At 40.4% G+C, this 19,687-nt stretch overlaps 1 protein-coding gene across 8 annotated transcripts in view; it reads right to left on the bottom strand.

Moving 5' to 3' along the window:
- FOCAD (focadhesin) overlaps window positions 1-19,687 on the bottom strand; it is a 317,812-nt gene that overhangs the window by 117,476 nt on the left and 180,649 nt on the right. For all 8 annotated transcript variants that reach the window (XM_086685396.1, XM_086685393.1, XM_086685394.1 and 5 more), the window contains 3 exons: window positions 9,002-9,136; window positions 2,966-3,016; window positions 1,620-1,703 (listed from right to left, as the gene is read on the bottom strand). In XM_086685396.1, the coding sequence (XP_086541522.1) occupies window positions 1,620-1,703; window positions 2,966-3,016; window positions 9,002-9,136 (270 nt within the window). The remainder of the gene's footprint in view (window positions 1-1,619; window positions 1,704-2,965; window positions 3,017-9,001; window positions 9,137-19,687) is intronic.

The raw sequence follows: 19,687 nt of genomic DNA, 5'->3' as shown, positions 1-19,687 counted from the left end.
AAAGCTACTACTCCAAATTTCATGAATAATAGCTAAAAGTAAAGGTAATTATGATGCTGTAATCTAAATTAGCAATTGCTTATTAAAATAATAATAATAATAATAATAATAATAATAATAAAAAGTATCTTTCCAGATGTTGTACCCAATTTACTGGTAGGCAGTAATTGCATACAAAATTTACATGTAGCTTTTTTTACCTTTACCTTTTCCTTTTTTAAACTTTTTTGTTTTCTTTCTTTAGGTGTTTACATGTTTATGTGTTTATTTATTTTAAATATAACTTACCATCAAGTTAGCTAACATACAGTGTATATAATACAGTGTGCCCTTGGCTTTGGGGATTCATCACTTAACATACAACACCCAGTGCTCATCCCAACAAGAGACCTCCAGTGCAATCTGAAGTTCATCTTTTTTTAATTTTATGAGTCACAGAACACTTTTTCTTAAGTCTTCCCATTTGGGATAGCCACACGACAAGCTGGCCCATCTGTCTTTGCATCGTCAACGTGAGAAATCCTGCCTTAGTTAGGATTTGATTTTACAAGAGGCTTTCAACAATCCCTCCAATTCAATTCAATAAACACAAGTTTGCCTTGTTCCTACTGGCAACTAACCTCTATACAAACTCAGTCCCAAGGAAAAAGTCAACCCATTTTAATGCCTTAGGATCCTAAGACATTTGTACCAAAACTTCTTGAGCCATTTGACCTAAGGACTGATTCTGGGTAACATCAGACGTGACTTCTTCTAACACAATGTCTGCTTTACGCTCTAGAGGCATTCAATAAACATTCATATGCATTTAAATTAGCAGTAACATTAAATGTGAGATCCATACACTTAGGTCCTTAACATAACCTAGTAACTTAAACCTGGTCATATTAAGTAGATATTAGAAAAGGTTGTATGTTTTCAATCTAAAAACTAAGAGGGACACCCGGCTGGCTTAGGCATGCGATTCTTGGTCTCGGGGTCATGAGTTGAAGCGCCACGTTAAGCATAGAGCTTCAAAGAAATTAAAATACGTATATATGTACATGCATATACATATACATATAAACTAAGATAATGTCACACAATGTGTTAACTCTTAGAAGAGTGATCCTTTCTTCATCCAGTTCCCTGGGACTAACCTATGTATCATTTCACGCTAAATGAATTAAAATAGCAGATTTTTCACATGCATCTCAATTTTGTATCACAAATAAGGATCTCTGGCTGCACAGGCTGCCTAAACTTTAGTCTATGTAGGCCATGCTTGGATGTGAACTCCGGGAAGTTCACACTAACTGGGCAAAATGGTTCCTACGGTGACACAGATCCTCCGGGGTAAGCCAGGGGCACCGGCATGCAGTTACCTACAGAGACTTCGTCAACACCGTATGTGCCTTCCATCTGCTTCCAAGAGATTTAAGTTCATTATCTGTGGGGTCTAAGACCTCTCCAGTCTTTTACAGATTAGACAAATTAATATATGTAAGTTCTCATTCTTTATAGACAACATATCTAGAGTTACGTATGCGTCAGCTAAAAATCTTCAAAGAGAGGAAATACAAATACAGTTATGAACCCCAGCAGTCAAGAGATACCACTGGGAAAGCAGAAAGGCCTACCTCTTCGGGCAGATGAAGAACGGTATGCTCTCCCGCGCTAAAATGTGACAGAGATTTATAGGCAGCGTTTGCTACAATTGATTCCTAGATGGGGTACCAGTAAGAGAAACAAAAGAAACAATATATATTACACATCACCTCTGGAGGAAGAACAAAATTCCCACGCCAACCTCAAAGTGCTATAGTCAGGGCTTTGGAAATCGTATTCATGGCTTGCTTACTAGGTCCCACTAAAAAGAGAGAGAAATCAGCACTCGGTAGAGAGATCAGAAGCACTGTGTTTTTATCCCAGTTCAGACATTAACCATCAATTCACTCCAAATCACTCAGGTCCCCATCAGGTGGCATGGTTTACTGAAGCAGTATATGGATTTAAAGTCCGATCCGTCTGGGGCGCCTGGGTGGCGCAGTCGGTTAAGCGTCCGACTTCAGCCAGGTCACGATCTCGCGGTCCGTGAGTTCGAGCCCCACGTCGGGCTCTGGGCTGATGGCTCAGAGCCTGGAGCCTGTTTCCGATTCTGTGCCTCCCTCTCTCTCTGCCCCTCCCCCGTTCATGCTCTGTGTCTCTCTGTCCCAAAAATAAATAAACGTTGAAAAAAAAAATTAAAAAAAAATAAAGTCCGATCCGTTGGAATTAGGTTCTGATTCTCCAGCTACTAAAAAGTTAGCCCATGGGAATTTAAGCTCATACACTCATGAGTGTAGTATAACGTCACCAACAGACACCCTCTTCTTTGTACTCCTTGATTGGAAATGACATCTAAAAATTGAACTGGACTTTTTGTTTGTTTGATATGCTTGTTGTTGAGGGACAGGCAAAGCAGCAAAGGGGAAGGGCCATTAAAAAAATGACGCAATGGCACCAGTCTCTCTTTACATCTGTCAGCTTCACCAGGTAACAAGTGCCTTTTATGACAAAAATGCATTAATGGGCATAAACTGGAAAGAATTTCTAGGGGCGCCTGGGTGGCTCGGTCGGTTAGGCGTCCGATTCTTGGTTTCGGCTCAGGTCATGATCTCACAGTTTGTGAGTTCAAGTTCCACGTTGGGCTCGGCACTGGCAGTGCAGAAGCCTGCTTGGGATTCTCCCTCTCTCTCTCCCTCTCTCTCTCTCTGCCCCTCCCCTGCTCATGCTCGCGCGCTCTCTCTCTCTCTCAAAATAAATAAATTATTAAAAAAATAAAAAAAGAAAAGAATTTAAAAAACCTAAACTTACTAATGTCAGAATTCTTTTAAGATCAAGAAGCCGTCATTTCAAATTAGTTATATTTTTTTTATTCAAACAGTCTTGTTTCACAGTTCTTTCCCACCTGGGTTGCGTTTCACTGACACCCTTGTGATAGTACCTTGTTTTGAGTGTGGGTCCAGAGGAAGCTGAGGACTTGGACTTTAAAATTCTGAAAAATCAATAAACATCACAATAAATTTTTAAGTCGAAGGCAAAACTGACAACAATCTAAAGCAGCAAACGGTGAAAATTAAATCACTTTCAAAATTATACCGCTAGTGATAGACTTCATCTGTATTTACCCATCATTCAGAAAATGAAAATGCTCAGAAACAGACTCATCATGGAAACATATGGACATTTCAAACACAGTGAGATGTTAGGATTACTAAATTGAGAAAACTGACCATTTTTTGCGGACCTCTCAAGTCCTACCTAGTACGAATGTCACTCCTCTTTCATGCCACTGTTCCCAGGAGGCAGTTCTCCCCTCTCCAAGTGACCATATGGCCCATGGCACACTTCAGCATCCAGTTTGATTATCTGTGTATGTGGCTAACTCCCTAGTAGATTTACATTCCTTAGGGCAGTGACTGACTTTTTCATTTCCAAAGCCTATACTATAAAGCCCAGGTCCTCAAATGACAAATATTTAATAAGTAACTGAGCTTAAAAAGCCATTTCTTTTCCAAGGCCCACAGTCTTCATCATTTCAATCACATCTAACTTCTTGTCCTTATAAATCATAGAAGGTTCTTCTATAACTCCTTGTCTTTGTATATTCTATTTCTTAGACTTCAATACGAAGCAATATTTTTTTTTTTTTTTTATTCTACAAGAACCTAGTCTTATAGCACCAACTAAATAAGGTTTACTTCAATCCCTCCTAGAATGCTGGCCCCTTCCACACCATACTCTCATAGCCCTTTGATTAAGTGTACTCACCCATCAAATGTTATTATTATTGGCACAAAAACAGACATTCAGATCAGTGGAACAGAATAGAGAACCCAGAAATGGACCCACAAACGTATGGCCAGCTAATCTTTGACAAAGCAGAAAAGAATACCCAATGGAATCAAGACAGTGTCTTCAGCAAACAGTGCTGGGAAAACTGGACGGCAACATGCAGAAAAATGAACCCGGACCACTTTCTTACACCAGACGCAAAAATAAACTCAAAATGGATGAAAGACCTAAATGTAAGACAGGAAACCATCACAATCCTAGAGGAGAAAGCAGGCAAAAACCTCTTTGACCTCAGTCTCAGCAACTTCTTACTAAACACGTCTCTGGAGGCAAGGGAAACAAAAGCAAAAATTAACTATTGGGACCTCATCAAGACAAAAAGCTTCTGCACAGCAAAGGAAACAGTAAAACTAAAAGGCAACCGTAAGAATGGGAGAAGATATTTGCAAATGACGTATTAGATAAAAATCTCCAAAGAACTTATCCCAACTCAACATCCAAAAAAACAAATAATCCAGTGAAGAAATGGGCAAAAGACCTGAAGAGACACTTCTCCAAAGAATACATCCAGATTGCTAACAGACACATGAAAAGATGCTCAACATCACTCATCATCAGGGAAATACAAATTAAAACCACAATGAGATACAACCTTATACCTGTCAGAATGGCTAACATTAACAACTTAGGCAACAACAGATGTTAGCGAGGATGTGGAGAAAGAGGATGTCTTTTGCACTGCTGGTCAGAATGCAAGCTGGTGCAGCCACTCTGGAAAACAGTATGGAGGCTCCTCAAAAAACTAAAAATAGAACTACCCTACCATCCAGCAATTGCACTACTAGGTATTTATCCAAGGGATACCAGTGTGCTATCGCAAAGGGGCACATGCACCCCAATGTTTACAGCAGCTCTATCGACAATAGCCAAAGTCTGGAAAGAGCCCAAATGTCCATCGATGCTTGAATGGATAAATAAGATGTGTGTGTGTGTATATGATATATACATATATATATATATATACACGTATATATCATATACATATATATGTATATATCATATACATATATATGTATATATCATATACATATCATATATATATCATATATATATACATATATATCATATACACACACATATATATATATACGTATATATCATACACACACACACACACACACACACACACACGTTCATTCAAAAAGAATGAAATTTTGCCATTTGCAACTACGTGGATGGAACTAGAGGGTATTAATGCTAAGTGGAATTAGAGAAAGACAAATCTATGATTTCACTCATATGTGGAATTTAAGATACAAAACAGATGAACATAAGGGAAGGGAAGCAAAAATAATATAAAAGCAAGGAGGGGGACAAAACATGAGACTCTTAAATACAGAGAACAAACTGAGGGTTGCCAGAGGGGTTATGGGAGGAGGGATGGGCTAAATGGATAAGGGGCATTAAGAAAGACACTTGTTGGGATGAGCACTGGGTGTTATACATAGGGGATGAATCATTGGAATCTACTCCTGAAATTATCATTGCACTATATGCTAACTAAGTTGGATGTAAATTAAAAATACAATAAAAAAAACTTTTAAATGTTATTATAATTATTGTTGCTTACGTCTACCTCTTTTGCCAACCTTTGAGCTCTTGGAAGGCAAGGACTGGGGCGCGCCTGGGTGGCTCAGTGGGTTAAGTGTCTGACTTCTCCTCAGGTCATTATCTCACAGTTCGTGAGTTTGAGCCCCGCGTCAGGCTCTCCGCTGCCAGCGCAGAGCCCGCTTCAGATCCTCTGTTTCCCTCTCTGTCTCTCTCAAAAATAAATAAACACTTAAAAAAAAAAAAAAAAAAAAGGAAGGCAAGGACTGACAACGTGGTGTAATGGGAAAGTACAGACTATGGAGCTAAAAGTTACAGGTTTAGACACCAGCCTTCATTTAGAAACTACAATGTTCGTCAAGTTACTTGCCTAGCATGTGGCAGGTACTTAATAAACATTTAATGAATGGATGAACCTCTTCAAATCTCAGATCCTTTAGCTATAAAATGAAAAATAATACCTTTCTGTGAGACATTATAACAAATTGGTATAAATTAATGGGAAAGGTGCTGGGAATATAATAAACACTTAAAAAGACTATCTAGAATATGTATTAGTGTCTGTAAAGCCTAGCACAGTTTTAATAAATATATCCTGAGTCAATGAATGGATACACAAGCACTTTGCAAAGCAATTCAGAAAATACACTAATGGAAGCATCGTGTCTATTTTCAACAAGCTTATACTTTAATGGGAAAAATAATATATGCACAAACACACATATCTGTAGTATAAAATAGAAATAAATGTTCTTAAAGGTGCCTGGGTGGCTCAGTCGGTTGAGCTTCTGGCTTCGGCTCTGTCATGATTCTGCGGTTTGTGAGTTCAAGCCCTACAAAGGGCTCTGAGCTGACAGCTCAGAGCCTGGAACCTGCTTGAGATTCGGTGTCTCCCTCTCTTTCTGCCCCTCTCCTGCTCTTTCTCAAAATAAATAAATGTTTTTTAAAAGAGAAATGCTCTTAGAATAGTATAAAGAATCAAGTCTCTAGCAATAGATTCCCACTTGCACAAAAATTCTCAAAGAACGGGATGAATTCAACCAATTGTGTATCGTCTAAAATCGATTTTAAAATTAGAGATGGGAAAAAAAAGCAATTCTGACAGAAAACAATGTGCACGAAGGAAATGAAATGGAAAAGTTTGGAGGCAGGGAAAAAAAAAAAAACAACATTACCAGTGGTTTAATTTTCCTAGAGTGCAGGGGGCAGAAAAATAGAGTGAGGCCAGATTCTAAAAGATCTGATTAGGTATTTACTGGTTACGTAAAAAGGGGTTGGACTCCATTGTAGGCAAACACAAGACACTGCAGTGACTGGGAACAGCAACGACCTAAGAAATGCTTTGGGAAAATTATACCCAAACTCTAAGCAGGTAACAGAGAACCCGTTATCTAGATACATATAGGGAGAGAGGCAAAGAGGGAGGGAGAAAGGAAGGCAACGGACGGTGAGAGAAGAGAAGATGAGGGAAAAGAGGGGGACGGGGAGAGACAGAGAGAGAGCAAGACAGACAGATCAAGACAAATGGACAGAGGTCTCCTTCTACATGTCTTTATTTCTGCTTCCAAGTGGATATGGTCACTGAAGGGCTCTCTCTTACTGGGAGGAAACTGATGGATGGAATGGCCTCAAAGCAATCTATCTGAGCAACAAGGAACCTCATTAAGATATGCATGAAGATTGGGGCGCCTGGGTGGCTCCATCAGTTAAGCGTCCGACTTTGACTCCGGTCATGATCTTGCGGCTTCTGAGTTCGAGCCCTGCGTCGGGCTCTGGGCTGACCGCTCAGAGTCAGTGTCACCCTCTCTCTGCCCCTACCCTGCTAGCACTCTCTCTCTCTCTCAAAAATAAATAAACATTAAAAGAATTAAAAAAAAAAAAAAAAAGATAAGCATGAAGATACACCAGAATAAGACACCACTGGAAAAGAATGTACGTTCGAAAAAGAAAAAAAATCAAGTCCCGCCTCCCCACAACAGAAAACTGACAGCCACTGGTAAGCAAAGAGAAGAAACCAGCACAAAAGCCAGTTCCTAAATTAACCTGTAATAAAATCTGAATAACTCAAAGTACAAGCAATACAAAGGTGTATGAGTGCAGTCCTTGAAAACAGAAAATGAATATACACAACATGTCCTTACTTTGGCTTTTAGTCTTAGCTCTGTGTTACTAGCCCAACAGACTTTCTGACAACGTAAGTATATGTATCATAACGGTCGCCATAAAAAAGACGGTTGGTGAACTACATACTCTAGAGTCTCAAATTGATTCTTTTTTTTTTAATACCCTGAAACAAAAACCCAAATGTGAGAATAAACTCACAGTCCCCCTATATTGGTTCAATCATGCATGAACTATTTACTGAATATATGTTATGTGCCAGGCGCTATGCTAGGTATTGTATCTTCAGGAAGGACAAGTTTGATTTCATCCACTGTGCAGCACTAAGAATTATTGGAAGAAGTATTATCTTATAATCCTGCCTTCTCACATAATCTAAAGCATTTAAGAGACTATTATTGGATTCTTACGGGGGAGGTAGTTTATCAAAGTCTCTGAAGAACTAAATCAAACTAAAAGTTCACGAAGACTTCAAGTGAAAATCAATTGCTCCTCTTTAATGGAAAAAGGGAAAAGGTGAGCATGAGCGGCGATATGGCGACAAAAGTCGAGACATAAATGAATTCGCCACTCTCTCATTTGACTCATTTCAAGAAGAGATAATACAGAAAATGTTAAGCAGAATATATGAATCTTCTAGCAAAGCATCTTCCACCAAGCGTTTCGGGTCACTACAATGACAAATACCGAGCAGCTCATAAAATTATTTTCCTCTCGGGGCGGTGGGGTGGCTCAGTTAGTTAAGTGTCCACTTTCAGCTCAGGTCATGATCTCACAGTCCGTGAGTTTGAGCCCCGTGTCAGGCTCTGTGCTGACAGCTCAGAGCCTGGAGCCTGTTTCAGATTCTGTGTCTCCCTCTCTCTCTGCCCCTCCCCTGCTCATGCTCTGTCTCTATCTCAAAAATAAATAAAAACATTAAAAACAATTAATTAAAAAAATTATTTTCCTCTCCTAAGACAGTTTGATTTTTCAATCATCCTCATTATTCATAGATGTTCATAGGAAATGTGAACTAACATGTAAAAATCAAATCTATGACAAACGTAGAAGCAAAACACAAATGACAGTATGTCTGTACTATGGGAGACTTCTGCCCTGCCTTATTAAAGTCTTTGTGACATTTTTTACAAGTAAAAACACCAACAAAATGAATTTCAACTTTTGGCCTCAGGAATTCTATTACTTTAGAAACACCATTTTTAACACACTTTTAAAAATCTTGACTATCTTCTCCTAATAAAAACTTGCTATCCTTTAGGTAAATAAGCCTTAAAAAGACAGAATCGATAGGATGGATATTCTCCTACTCCTACTCCACGAAGATTTCACGTTCTCAGAACAAAATGTGGTAAAGGAGTTTTGGCAAAGGTTACGAATATCTTCTTCCGTAAGTTATCATAAGGCCCACGTCTTTCCAAGGTAGAAACAGATAATTTATCGAGCTCCAAGTGCATACCTCATATTCAGCTGTATTGACTGTCAAGGAAGGAACCAGAGAGAACAGTTCACTGAGGGTCTTCAAAATGAGAGGTCTCGTGTCACAGCTGAGCTTCGGGGAGAGAGCATTCCACGTGGAGCGAATGCAAACAACCTGGGAAGCAAATAAAAAAGTCAACACCCAACCAAATCCCAACGGACAGGAGGCCACTAGTAAAGAGGAGTCGCTTTATTATAAGGAAACTAGGAAAGAACAAGAAGAGTATTCCCGGAAGTTAAGATTTGATAAGGTAATCACTCCTCAAAAGAACTTATTTATTTATTTATTTATTTATTTTAATTTTTATGTTTTCAAAAGAACTTCTTTAAACCAAGGTAAACAACTGTTGAAGAAGACGCAGCCTGATTCACATGATGGCTTCTTTACTACTTTATTTTGGTGAATCAAGGAAATAAAACTCACACATGCGTGCACATGCATAGACACACACACACACACACACACACACACACACACACATTAGCCATATACATTGTTGAAGAATCATTGCCTGAAACAAAGAAGGGTAAGCCAATGTTAGAACAGTTTTAATTTTTTTTTTTTTCAACGTTTATTTATTTTTGGGACAGAGAGAGACAGAGCATGAACGGGGGAGGGGCAGAGAGAGAGGGAGACACAGAATCGGAAACAGGCTCCAGGCTCTGAGCCATCAGCCCAGAGCCTGACGCGGGGTTCGAACTCCCGGACCGCGAGATCGTGACCTGGCTGAAGTCGGACGCTTAACCGACTGCGCCACCCAGGCGCCCCAAGAACAGTTTTAAAGACAGGTAGGTATCCACAGTGTTTGTGGTTTTTCAGTCCTGCTGAAACTGCATCACCACTCCGAAAATTGAGATGTTAACAGATATAAATCGAACACACTCAAGTCATCTTGCAAACGTTTAAAGGAGTCTGGAGAATAAGTGTATTACTTAAAATAATAATGGGGGGGGGGCGCCTGGGTGGTTTGGTCGGTTAAGTGCCTGACTCTTGATTTTAGCTCAGGTCATGATCTCCCCGTTCGTGAGTTCAAACCCCTCACTGTCAGTGCACAGCCTGTTAGGGAGTTGCCCTCTCTCCTTCTCTCTCTCTGCCCCTCCCCTGCTTGCTCTTTCTCTCTCTCTCTCTCTCTCTCCCTAATTCATAAATAAACTTTAAAATAATAATTGGGGTTCCTAGATGGCTCAGTTAGTAGAGCAAGCAACTCTGGATCTCAGGGTGATAAGTTAAAGCCCCATGCTGGGCACAGAGCTTACTTTAAAATATATATATATAAATATATCGACAGATTGGTAGATAAATTACTTTAAACCTTGGTTTTCAAAGTCTCTACAGATTTTTTTAAGAGACTGTTAAATGATAAAATAAAACTACAGCTCTGGGATGCCTGGGTGGCTCAGTCAGTTAAGTGTCTGACTATTGATCTCAGCTCTGGTCTTATCTTAGGGCTGTGAGTTCAAGCCCTGCGATGGGCTCTGAGCTGGGCGTGAAGTCTCTTTACAAAAAAAAACAAAACAAAACAACAACAGCAACAACACCCCACCACCCAACAAAAATGTTATTTTTAACTTGACCCAATTTTCTAAATCAAGTGGTCTTAGTTCATTTCAGTATCGTTCATTTCAGTATCTCGTTTTCTGGATATTCAAATGTCTCTTAAGTTCGATCCCAACTACAACAGACGATTTCTTCACGTACAGATATTTTATTAAAATTTTAAAACTCAGGCAGGGAGAGTGCCAACACAGATCAATTAGATAGAGTTTAACAAGGATTAATCTTTCTCAAATACTCCCATCTCTTCTCTGAAGCTTCAATTAACACACAATTTATCTCCATCTATAAACATACATTATTTAGGAAAAACTACATAAGGTAGTAAGTGAAAAGATGTCAAAGATAAATGAATATACTTAAGGACATAGATTAAGGAGAGGCTTAAAGAGGAGACGGCGAAGAATATCTCAGAACAGCTGGAGTTGACGCTTTTGCTCTTATTTTCTTCTTTCCACGAAAGAGCAGAAAAGTGGTCTTTGGCTTGGGGTCCACTACAAATTTGGATCCCATTAACATATACTAAGGGGGCACCTTGGAGGCTCAGTTGGTTGAGCGTCAGTTTGTGATCTCGAAGTTTGTGAGTTCGAGCCCCACAGAGAAGCATAAAGTACTAAGAGGAACGATGGAATATAAAACACAATCGAACATTTCAAAGAACTTAGCCCCTATTGGAAAGGAAGAGAAACGTATGCAATTCAAAATTATCAGGAGACAAAAGGTGTATGGTTAGAACCTAAACTGTCTTCAACACAAAAGAGTTTCAGGAGGCACCGGGGAGTAAAGCTTTGTCTGGGGGTAGGGGTCATCAGAGAGAACATCGAGAGCCAGGAAGCTGTGAGATGGGACTTGAGGAAGGAATGGGCAGAAATCAGGCAGACACTCCTGGAGGAAGTGGAAACCATTAAGTCAGAACACAAAACACAAAACCAGTGCCCAAAGTACCGGTGCGGAAAGACTGGCACATCAGAGAGTCCCTAGGATACCAAAACAGTTTCAATCAGAATCAAAAAAGAAAAGGAATCCTCCAGGGGTTTCTGAGTTGGGGAACAATCAAAATTAAAATGCCAGGGGCACCTGGGTGGCTCAGTTGGCTGAATGTCCAACTCTTGATTTCAGCTCAGGTCATGAGCCCAGGGTCATGGGATCGAGCCCTGCATCAGGCTCTGCACTGAACGTGGGGCCTGCTTAAAGATTCTCTCTCTGTCGCCACCCCCCTCCCCTGGTAAAAACTGAAATGCTACTTTTGAAAGATTCTTCTGGTAGTCTCATAGCCAAAGTCAAAGCAGTCACCCAAACTAATTCCTATTTCTCACTGGTCCCTATCACATACAGAGCCTCAAACGTTTTCCAAAAACCCCATGCTCACTAATTGTACTAATTGTCTATGCTTTCTCTTCACTTTAAACTCCTGTCCGATTCCAACTGAGGTGTTTCAAGACCCAGTTCAAAGCCCCGTTCCACAATTAAGGTTTCTTACAATTCAAGCCCTCCTTTTATCCCTTTCCTTTCCTCCACCTTCCAACTCTTAAAACTCTGTACCACCCAATTTAGCATTTAATTATATACTGTCTAGTATTATTCACTATTTTCGTGAATGTAAGTTGTCTCCTCAAGTAGATATTAAGTTCTGTGAAGACAATGATCATGTCTTTTGATTCTCCTTCCCCACTCACCGCGCATGATAATAAGTATATATCAGATTATCAGTCCTTATTAACGACTCATGGTCCTGGAACCTGAGGAGTACTAAATGTGAGATGGAGAATTAAAGAACGCAAAGAACTAGGAGGATGAATTGGGAAGGGACAGGTTTTGCACCTAAAGACCCGAGTGAATAAAAAGCAAGATGTAAAAAAGGAGGGAAAAGCGGACGAAAAAGCGTATCTGTAGGAGATGAGGAGTTCCGTGTGGGAGATGTTTGCTGTGAGTTGACGGAAAGACATCCAGAGAGAAATATCCTGCAAGCAAGAGGAAAGGAAAGTACTATAACTCAGATGTGAGGTTGGTCGACAATAGCTTTGTCGTTTGAATATTTCTACAAATCAAAATACGCCGAGCCAAGTACGGCCGCACAGATGCTCTGATGCACCCTGCCCACCAGCAGAGACGACGTCTGGCCACCAAGTACAGAAGTACAAAAAGGGCCTTGCCCTTTCCACGGGTGGTGGGTGGGGAGGAAGGCTATACCCTCCAAGTATTGTCAAGGGCTCACAGAACTTTTTTAAAGAAGTCTTCCGCCTAGAAAGTTTGAAAGCTAATGCCTGAAATGGTACTGGACATATGGAAAATATTTCAGAACCCCAGCCATGAACTGTGGCCTTAAACATAAGCAAAGGATACCTGCAGGGAATACTTGTAAATCCGGCTTGCTCCCATACATAATCGGAAACAGGGCAGCCTCTAGTAAAGAAGGCTGCTTTCTCTGACCTTCCCAACTCTGGGCTATTCTTGACACCACATCTCAGAGATCTTCTGACCCTGAGAGCGCCTTAGATTTAATCTGTTACCATCTTGCTACGTGCCTCTCGTGGAACCCCGTGGATCTGACCCACACTACCCATTTGACTTGTACAATCTGTCAAATTACATCAGGTTCGTCAGTTTACTGGCTTGTCCTGCCTCTACTATGCATCACCCAATGACTTGTCTGTTTTCAGAAAGCAGACTGACTTCTGGCTCTAGCAATGGGATAGGCCACACCTGAAATGACTGATAATGAAGGAAATTCTGCTACATACAGCTGAGCTGAAGAGGAAAAAAAAGGGGCAGGAGGGGTTGGTGTTAATTACCCAGTGCCTGAAACAAGAAGGGAAATAACTACACTGAGGTATTTTAAGAAAGTTGTCAGTTTCCATAACCTAATAGCTTGTGTTTTGAAGTCCACATGGAAAGAGGAGATACTACCTTTAGCCTACAGGAGGCAGGGAGTTGGAACGGAGCACCCTTGAAGGGCCGCACCCTTAGTGTAACAGCTGGACTGAAAACCAACAAGCTGAGATATTAACATAAAAAATGGCAGTGACGTGGGGGCACCTGGATCACTTCAAGGGCTATTCCTCCAACACATAACCCAAATGGTTCACACGGAAAAATGAAGTAAAATACGCTCCTCTAAAAAAGGAGTTTGGAAAACTATAACGATACAGTCCGACATCAAAGAACTTTTTTTTTTTTTTTAATTTTTTTTTTCAACGTTTATTTATTTTTTGGGACAGAGAGAGACAGAGCATGAATGGGGGAGGGGCAAAGAGAGAGGGAGACACAGAATCAGAAACAGGCTCCAGGCTCTGAGCCATCAGCCCAGAGCCTGACGTGGGGCTCGAACTCACGGACCGTGAGATCATGACCTGGCTGAAGTCGGACGCTTAACCGACTGCGCCACCCAGGAGCCCCTGAAAGAACTTTTTAAAGCAACAAACAGCAGGGCTAAAAATCCCAAGACCTTCAGGTAACAAAATGGAAATACAGAAGTACTTGAAAGAATTAAAGATTTCAGACAGGGCATTTAATTCCCAGTAAAAGAGTATGGCATGATGGGGGTGTCTGAGTCACTCAGTCGGTTAAGCATCCAACTCTTGATTTTAGCTCAAGTCATGATCTCACCGTTTGTGAGATCGAGCTCCACATGGGGTTCTGTGCGGACAGCGTGGAGCCTCTTGGGATTCTCCCTCTCTCTTCCTCTCTCCCTGCTCCTCCCCTGCTCTCTGTCTCTCAAAACGAATAAATAAACTTAAAAAAAAAAAAAAAGAGTATGGCATGATGGAAAAGAAGAGGCAAGTTTGGAAAAGAGCCAATCTTCAGAATCAAAGCACGTCATCATTGAAATTATTGGCCCAACAGATAAGAAGTTGTCCTAAACACTCACCAGAGAGATCAGAGTTACAAAATATAAAAAGAAATTTCAAAGTCGGGTTGTATCAAAAGAGGTGGCCTTCCTTATGTTTATCAAGAGTTCCTAAAGGAGTTTAATTTTAGAATGGCCCTTGGAGAAGTGGTTGATTCCAGGACTAGACTAAGAAAATGTAACATAAGTCTGGAGCATCTTATGATGCCAAAAGTAGGGATGTGTTCAAAAAAGGATGTCAACTTGTTGAAGGGGCCTAAGAGCCAATTTTAAAGTGTTCCCAATGGCCAAATAAATATCCCCTGAGTCTACAGAGGCATAGATAGATAAATAAATAAGCAAATAAAAAAGAAGGCACAGCTCTTCCTTAGAGAAAAATTCCAATTAATAAACGCAGAAGCAACGAAAGAAAGAAATCATCACCATTAGACAGACACCACAGGAATAACTGTCACAGGCAAGAGCTGCTGGTGGATAAGATTAGTGGACAAAAGTGTGAGGACAAACAGGACAACTGGATGGTCTCAAAGTATCTCCTCCAAGAAATGTGTTAATTACAAAAGAAAAAAACCAGTAACTGTGATGTAGAAAAACCCAGGATGTATCACATTCACCGAGTATTGAGTAGTGAAGGTTAATATCACCTGTAATGACACATACCAACATCATGTACTCCTGATATGATACGGTGAGAAACACTACTTCTGGAGTATCCTTGCCAAAAAATGCACAAGCTCAGTCTAATCATGAGGGAAGACCATGTACACCCAAATCGAAGGACATGTTACAAAATACCTAACCAGGATTCTTTAAAAATGTCGGCGTTGGGCGCCTGGGTGACTCAGTCGGTTAAGCATCCAGGTCTGGATTTCAGCTCGGGTCATGAGATCGAGCGCCATGTTGGGCTCTGCGCGGAGAGCCCAGAGACTGCTTGGGATTCTCTCTCTCCCTCCCTGCCCCTCCCCCACTCACGTACACACTCTCTCAAAAATAAATACATAAATAAAGCGTCAACATCAAGAATGTTGAGGAGACCGAGAAACTGGCACAGACTGGATGAGCTAGGTAACATGACACAAGTGCCACATGAGATCCTAGAATGGATCCTGGAACAAAAAAAAAGGACATTAGTGGGAAAACTGTGAAGCCCGAATAAAGTCTGCAGTCTGGTTAATGGCACTGCACCAACGTTAATTTCTTAGTTTTGGTGGCTGTGCTATAGTAATGAACGTAAGATGTTAACACTAGGGAAAGCAGAGTGAAAAATATACACGAGCTCTTGGTACTAGTTTTCTTTTTTGTTGTTGTTTCTAACAGCTTTTTTGAGATATAATTCACATACGATTCACCACCTGTGTACAATTCGATGGTTTTCGGGATACTCCCAAAGTTCAGTTTGCCTTTTCTAGATCTTTTCTATAAAGGGGATCGTGCAATATGTGGTCTTTCATTATTGGCTTCTTTCAAATTAGCAAATTGCTTTTAAGGTTCATCTACATCATAGCATGTACTGGTACTTGTTCTTTTTATCACTAAATACGATTCCATTCTATGTATATACCTCTCTGCACTATTTTTTGAAACCTTTCGAAAGTTATTTTTTACTTATTTTTTTGAGAGGAGAGTGAGCGAGCAGGGGAGGGGAAAAAAAAGAGAGAAAGAGAGAGAATCCCAAGCAGTCTCTGTGCTGGCAGAGCCCGATGTGGGGCTCGATCTCAGGAACCGTGAGATCTTGACCTGAGTGCAAGTCAAGGGTTGGATGTTTAACCTACTGAGCCACCCGGGTGCCCCTGAAAGTTATTTCAAAATAAAAGTTTAAAAATAGGAATAGAGAGAGAGAGAAAAAAAAGAACTACTTAAAGAAATAATGGCAAAGAAATCCCAAAGTCAATGAAAGACATTAATTCTCTAAGCCCTCAGCAAGAAAAATAAGTTTGCATTCACATACATTATAAGATGGCTATTTAGCACCAAAGGCAAAGAGATAATGTTCAAAGCCAAATGGGAAAAAAAAGAGAATATCAAAAAATAGAGACTATCTGCAAAGGACCAATTTAGAGTAACAGCAGACCTCAAAATTAACAAGACCAGGGACCATGCAATAACATCTTAAAGGTGCTGAGGAAACTATCAGCCTACAACACTAAATCCGCCATTCACTAGTAAGGGCAAAACAAACAAGAATAGATAAAGTAGATGGAACACCTAGGTATTATGGACATACAGCGTATGAATATTTACGGACAAATTACTGTGAACATCTTGCTTAGTTCATCTATGAGTTTTGGAGAATATACCCATTCTAAGTGCTTACGTTATGCATATTTTATTGCCGACTGTGTTTCTCGGGGAGAATGATATTTTTGCCATGTCATGCGTCCATGAGAATCTTAGCAACACTACTCAGCACAGATTAAGAAGACTCTGGGCAGTGTGGTCCACTCGAAAGAGCACACGATTAGAGTTCAAAAGCCCCAGGCTCTCCCATTTGGTAGCTGTGTGACTACGGCAAAGTCATTAATCTCCTTCAATCTGTTTCCCCAGCTGCAAAACGGAAATAATACTAGAAACACCTGCTCTGCGTATAGCACAAGGTTAGCAGTAAAGGCAATGTTGAGACAATTGTATGCAAACGTGCTTCGTACGCTGTAAAAGATGGTTACTGCTGTTATAGCTGAAAGAAGAAATAACAAATCCTCGTGCCTTAGGAATGACTTTGTTCCTTCACAGAGGAACATCAGATAGCTATCTTCTAATTTTACTTCCAAAAGCTATTTCTAGAAATTCCTGGGAACAGCCTACTCCTTTTGTCCCGATGCTTTTTTCCAACAGAGGGAAAGCTTTACATATATGTATGTATGTATGTATGTGTGTGTGTGTGTATGTGTATACATATATACATATATATATATATATATATATATATATATATATGCAATGAAAACTGCCTTATTTGCCCTTTTCATAATGAAGGTAAAAGAAACTGTCTTCACAATTAAAGGACTCAGGTCATCATCATGCACTGAAGTCCTCTTAAGCTAATTCAGCACCCACAATTCATAAAACTTCTGTTACGAAAATGCAATAACAGGGGATAAGGGAGTTTAAGCAGACACAATCAATGGAGCAGAAACAATGAGAAAAATAACATTCTTTCCTACCCTAATAATATGGGGTTAAAGGTTAGAAGCATAAGAAAATGACTAGCCCAGGTTTATTTAGGCAATTTTGCAGTCTGTCAATGCCTGAGACTAGTTTATTATCAAGGCAGTGTCCTAAAAAATAAGTGAGGTATATACTAACTTGCCTTTTTAAAAGTCCTTTATAATCTAAAGGGCAGTAATTCCAATGATTTCCTATGACAATTGCTCAATTTCTGTCCTGTTCAGGGCAAATAATGTAGCAACACGTATCTAAATCCCAAACTGTGGCTCAGCAAATGTAAAATATTTGTACTTGACGTGGTAAGGTTGCCCTCCTGTTAACAGTCCTTAACCTCTCCAGGCCATCTCCAAAAGAAGCGCGCCAGAGACCTTTCAAATTATTCTGTATTTCGGAGAAAGAGTTGGGCGGTTTAGAGCACAGACCTGTCATTCTAGTATCTGAACAGGAGGGGCTTAGAATTGTGTGAGCCACACAAGTAACAACAGAGAGGCATTTATCAAACAGACTGATCTAGACTCTCCCTCCAAGGGACTCGCTTCTCAATGGCCAGGGATTTTAGGTTTCTCTTTTATTTCCCCCTGTGAGAAGTCGCAGCTTCCCTGAGATACTGCCCTATAGAGAATAGTCTCTTCCGATGCAAACTCCATTGATTTCTCTGCAGGAACAGAAAGAATGACACAAAGAGCTCCCCGCAGGGACGTTCACTTTTCAATTTTGCTAGATTCTGTCCGGATTAATTATCTATTTCATGTTGGGCATTTTTCTGGCATGAACTAGCAAACGCACAGTAAGAATGTGTCAGAAATATTCTCTGACAACAAAATGATTAGTTCTCTCTTCCCCTCCACATAACCAGAGGGAATTTTTTTTTTTAAAGGTCAGTTCCTTCCACTGTTCAGGAGAAATGGAGGTTAGAGTTCAAGGTAGTAAAGAAAAATAATAGGAATTCGATCAAAATAGCTTAAAATCCAACAAAAAACCACAAGAAACAAAAAACCAAAACCCAACTTGTTAAAAAAGCTGTTCAGCAGACACGAATCGGAAAGCAAAGCAAACGCAGTGTCTTAGCAGCAAAAGTAAAATATCGCCCACCTACATTTTATTTTTTTTATTATTTATTTATCTTAATGCTCATTTTTGAAAGACAGGCTGAGCGCGAGTAGGGGAGGGGCAGGGAGAGAAGGAGACACAGAATCCCCAAGCAGGCTCCAGGCTCTGATCTGTCAGCACAGAGCCCAAAGTTGGGCTCGAACTCACCAGCTGTGAGATCATGACCTGAGCTTAACTGACTGAGCCACCCAGGCGCCCCATCACCCACCTAAATTTTTAAAAGGGCTAAAGTGGGGGGGGGAGCGGCTGGGGCTCAGTCAGTTGACCATCAACTTTGACTTCAGTCATGATCTTGCAATTCGTGGGTTCAAGCCCCTGCATTGGGTTCTGTGCTGACAGCTAGGAGCCTGGAGACTGCTTGGGATTCTGTATCTCCCTCTCTCTCCGCCCCTCCCCCTGCTCATGCTCCCTATCTCCCTCCCTCCCTCCCACCCACCCTCTCTTTCTCCCCCCAAAATAAAAATAAACTTTTAAAAGTTTTAAAACAAAAATAAATAAGGGCTAAAGGGATTAATATGAGTGCACTGTGTAGAGCTTGAGAAGTCATTTAGTGCCATTTCACATTGAAAAATCAACAACGTGCTACGCATCAAAAATAATTGATGGATTAAGCAGTCAGTACAGAGGCTCTAAAAACATCTTCCAGAACAATTTTAAGCAGCACACATGAAACGTTTGGGAATACCTATTGAATTTAGTCCCCTTTACAATGATGGAGTTCCACGAAGACATCTGAGTAACCAACATTGCCATTACTAAAACACGACCAAACTACATGTTCACTGAAAATGATTCTTCTATCTTCCTCCACCCCCTCTATGTATCCACAGATTTGCGGATAATACAACTGATGAGTTCTTTGTAGATAACAATCGTGAACATCAGTTTTGCGTGCCTGAATTAAACAGATTCGTCTACAACTTCCTAAGAACAAGGAAGAAATATACTTCAGACCCCTTTCCGAAGAAACAACCAACCTCCTGTTTAAT

The sequence above is a fragment of the Puma concolor genome, chromosome D4 (assembly GCF_028749965.1).
Source record: "Puma concolor isolate L17-30 chromosome D4, mPumCon1.1.hap2, whole genome shotgun sequence".
Classification (NCBI taxonomy): Eukaryota; Metazoa; Chordata; class Mammalia; order Carnivora; family Felidae; genus Puma; species Puma concolor.
The sequence above is the reverse complement of the archived record's forward strand: the minus strand, read 5'-3'. Positions and strand labels throughout refer to the sequence as shown.